The sequence below is a fragment of the Sinocyclocheilus anshuiensis genome, unplaced genomic scaffold (genome assembly GCF_001515605.1).
Source record: "Sinocyclocheilus anshuiensis isolate Anshui unplaced genomic scaffold, SAMN03320099.WGS_v1.1 scaffold180, whole genome shotgun sequence".
NCBI lineage: Eukaryota > Metazoa > Chordata > Actinopteri > Cypriniformes > Cyprinidae > Sinocyclocheilus > Sinocyclocheilus anshuiensis.
Genome location: NW_015554093.1, coordinates 877297 through 881315, shown reverse-complemented (window position 1 = coordinate 881315; position 4019 = coordinate 877297). Strand labels below are relative to the sequence as shown.

Below are 4019 nucleotides of genomic sequence, written 5' to 3'. Positions count from 1 at the left end.
GGCTATCGCATGTGAGGATCCTGCAGGTGGCGGATCGTTTATAGCCTTTTCTCACAGCAGCTAGAATAAAATATTTTTAATATTTTTATGGCGGATTGTAATCCAGAAAGGATTATATGAAACACATGTGAATGAAATTTCCAGTTTTAACAGCAGCTGGAATAATTAAATGTCAAAAAATCATTTTGGCGGATTGTAATCCAGAAAGGATTATATGAAACACATGTGAATGAAATTAAATTATATTCCAGTTTTAAATGTGCTTCTGATCACAGATAGCCTGGGATTACACAAGATTTGTATTTTAAAGACAACCAGTTCGAAGGGAGCATAGTTTGCTTTTTGGGTTAAAAGAATTTCTTGGTGTGAAATTCGAATTGTATGACAATTAGAAATAAGACTGTACAGAAATTGAAATCTACACACACACTATACTCATAGTCACGCAATGCTGATGTTGTTAACATTAATAATCTGAGAATAAAGTATAACAATAATAATAATTTGCACGGTTTGATGTGATGTGAGCTAATCGATCGTTAGATTACATCACCTTTGGTAGCACGATTTATTGTAATGCTTTTTTCCTCAGTTGGTCAGAACAAACGTGGAAGACTTGTTACTTACTTGGTCAGATGACAGTATGTGGTGAAAATTCTTATTTGGGTCATAGATTCCAAGACGTAGGCTGGAATCTGATTACTAAGTATAGGATTCACACCGGTTCAGTGACTGACTGCCACACATACTCCTCAAAACATTAGATTCATCCGCGCTGGAGCCGTGCCGCAGCACAACCCACGCAAGGAAGATAATTCCGCAAGTAACTGCAATTCCAGGTTTTCAAACAGAGATGGCGACAAAGAGGCAAAACTTACGGACTGCAGCTTTAAATACAGTAGTGCTGTTGGTGCCAAATACTAGGTCTATTTTTGTAGAGCGAGCCGTGACAGCCGTCAATTATTCTTATTATTAGACTGAATTGTGTTTAAATAGTTAGTCTTCTTGCCACATGTTTGGTATAAGAATTGCAAAAAGTATTTTTAAACGTCCTGAAACATTTATTAAAAATTATGGAACGGTTAACAAGTGATGGTGATGATGATGATGTTTTATGACAACCATACTATAATTTAAAATAATAACAAAAATAGTAATAATAATAATAATAATAATAATAAACCTTAAAAAGTCTGCAACATTTAATACCTGCTACAACATTTGGTTTAAGCATGCTTCTGGCAATTAATGCCAGACATAAACATAGACAGACAAAGTAAGTGAAGTGACGTGTGGCCAAGTATGGTGACCCATACTCGGAATTTGTGCTCTGCATTTAACCCATCCAAGTGCACACACACCCGGAGCAGTGGGCAGTCATATTGCTGCGGCGCCTGGTAAGCAGTTGGGGGTTCTGTGCCCTGCTCAAGGGTCTCACTCACCTCAGTCGTGGTATTGAGGGTGGAAGAGAGCGCTGTACATTTTTTATCTCTGATGATGCAGAAAACAAATTATGATTGCTTGTATTGATGTTTTGTATTTTAAAACATGTATATTTGTGCAACAGCGGCAGGGAAGTCAACTTTTGTGCGCTTGTTGGAGCGGGCGTCAGAGGAGTGGGAGGTCATACCAGAGCCCATTGGGAAGTGGTGCAATGTACAAAGCACAGAGAACGAGTATGAGGTACAGTATGTCTGTATACAAGATATTTTATTAAGGAAGTGTCTTCAAACTCAGTCTTAAACGTTAACGTGAGTGATTTTTTAAATAACCTATCCCCTTCTATCCCTGTAGGAGCTCAGCACATCCCAGAGGAGTGGAGGCAACCTGCTGCAGATGTTATATGACAAGCCCAGTCGCTGGTCTTACACTTTCCAGACCTACGCCTGCTTGAGTCGCGTCCGTGCACAGCTTCAGCCTCCTTCTGCCAAACTTCAGCTGGCAGAGCAGCCAGTCCAGTTCTTTGAGCACTCTGTCTACAGTGATCGGTACAGACATTAATCAGATTGTCTGGAATTTGGAAAAGAGTTTAAAAATGGTGTTAAACTGAAAAAATTAAAAAGTCTTACGTTTTTAATTCTCCAGATATGTGTTTGCCTCTAACCTCTTTGAGTCTGGAGATCTGAATGAGACTGAGTGGGCCATCTATCAAGACTGGCATTCATGGCTCCTCACTCAGTTTGAGTCCCAGATTGAGCTTGATGCCATGATCTATCTTCGCGCTGATCCCGAGGTAACACACAGCTCCTTACATGGTGCATGGTTCACCTGTAGTAACATAAAAGTGATGTAAATGTGAGAATTTTATGATGTATTGATTAAACACATGATCTACAGAGGTGTATGCAGCGTCTTCAGTTCAGAGGACGAGAGGAGGAACAAGGGATTCCCTTGGACTACCTGGAGAAGCTTCATTATAAGCATGAGTGTTGGCTGTACAACCGAACCACAAAGTTAGTGATCAACTTACTATGTGCTGAAACTTGTATTTGAGCTGTTTTTCATTGTTTGAATATCTAAATGGGTATCTCGTCATATACAGGTTGGATTTTAAGTATCTTAAAGACCTTCCAATACTGGTCCTGGATGTTAATGAGGATTTTAAAAATGACAGAATTAAGCAAGAAGGTATTATTGATAAGGTACGTATACTCTATATGGGTCTGTGGACAAATGGCATAATAAGAATTCTGCCTCATAGTAAAGTGTTTTAGAACTGCCATGTTTCGACATGATTTTACATCGTAAATAAGTTGTTGTTTTTTTTGTTTCCTTTCAGGTGAAGGAGTTTTTGAACACCCTGTAGCCTACAAATATACATTAATTTGTGTCAATCATGTAAACTGGTGATTTATCACTAGTACTCTGGGGATTCATGCCTGTGAATGAATTTGTGATTTTATTTTTTTTAGCTTATTTCATATTTAGCTTGTTGTACATATGTATTTCTTTGTATATTAAAACATCATTTTTACAAAACATCGTTTTAAACTCTTCTGTGATTAACAAATAACATATACAGTAACATACAGGAGATTAATATTTATGTACGGAATGTCTGGAGACTATTCCGTTAGTGAAAAGTTGACAGTTAATGTTACAGGGTTCTCACAACCATGGAACAGCTGGGAATGTCAGTGTTTACTAAAAAAAGACATGGAAATAAAATCCTTAAAATCTAAAAATTCCTCTTGTTATTCTCTCCTCTTAAAAAGTTTGTCTGATAGAAATTACTCTTTTTGAGTGCAGCCTCTAAAATGATGTTTTAAAATATAATCTTTTTCCTGTAATTACAAGCAACTGGAAATGTAATGTAAATTAATTGGTCAAATGTGTGGGAAGAATATGTACTGAAAGATGTACAGCTTGAATAGAGAGAGAAAAATAAAATGGTTTCATAACCATTCGTTTCTTCAGCTTTAGACACAATTCTCTCCACTTTGCCTTATGACTAGTTGCCCAAACTCTTGCTCCTGTAAAACAGGCTGTCAGAACGCTGACTCACTCAGCAGTGAGAACCTGATGGCTCTTTCTATGTTTTTGAGTTCATCCTTGTAATTAAGCTTTCATAAAAAGAAACAGAATTTAGGCAGTTGTGGCCTAATGGTTAGTGAGTCGGACTTATAACAAAGATCATAAGTTCGAGTCTCGGTACTGGTGGCGGGGGGAAGTGAATGACCAGTGTTCTTTTCGACCTTCAATACCACAACTGAGGTGAGACCCTTGAGCACGGCACCAATCCCCCAACTGCTCCCCGGGCGCTGCAGCAAAAATGTCTGCTCTGCTCTGGGGTGTGCACGGTGTGTGTGTTTGTTCACCGCTCATTGCTGTGTGTGTGCACTTGGATGGGTTCCCCCACTTTAACCTTTAAACCTTAAAATTACCCATTTAAATCTTAAAATTGAAGAAATGTCGCTTTTTTAAAATTTTTTTTTTACAATGCTTGTAAATGGTTTAAATGTCAAACGAGCTGTGATATGATATATCTGCATGACATTGAGAAACAATGAAAAAATAAG

The 4019-nt window shown here is 37.9% G+C and overlaps 1 protein-coding gene across 1 annotated transcript in view; it reads left to right on the top strand.

Annotated features, from left to right (window-relative positions):
* Nucleotides 1-3169, top strand: part of LOC107669325 (deoxycytidine kinase-like) — a 10097-nt gene extending 6928 nt beyond the window's left edge. The window contains exons 2-7 of the mRNA XM_016461495.1: nucleotides 1568-1683; nucleotides 1795-1988; nucleotides 2086-2233; nucleotides 2338-2453; nucleotides 2543-2642; nucleotides 2780-3169. Of these exons, the coding sequence (XP_016316981.1) occupies nucleotides 1568-1683; nucleotides 1795-1988; nucleotides 2086-2233; nucleotides 2338-2453; nucleotides 2543-2642; nucleotides 2780-2806 (701 nt within the window). The 3' untranslated portion in view covers nucleotides 2807-3169. The remainder of the gene's footprint in view (nucleotides 1-1567; nucleotides 1684-1794; nucleotides 1989-2085; nucleotides 2234-2337; nucleotides 2454-2542; nucleotides 2643-2779) is intronic.
* Nucleotides 3170-4019: the final 850 nt, after the last annotated feature.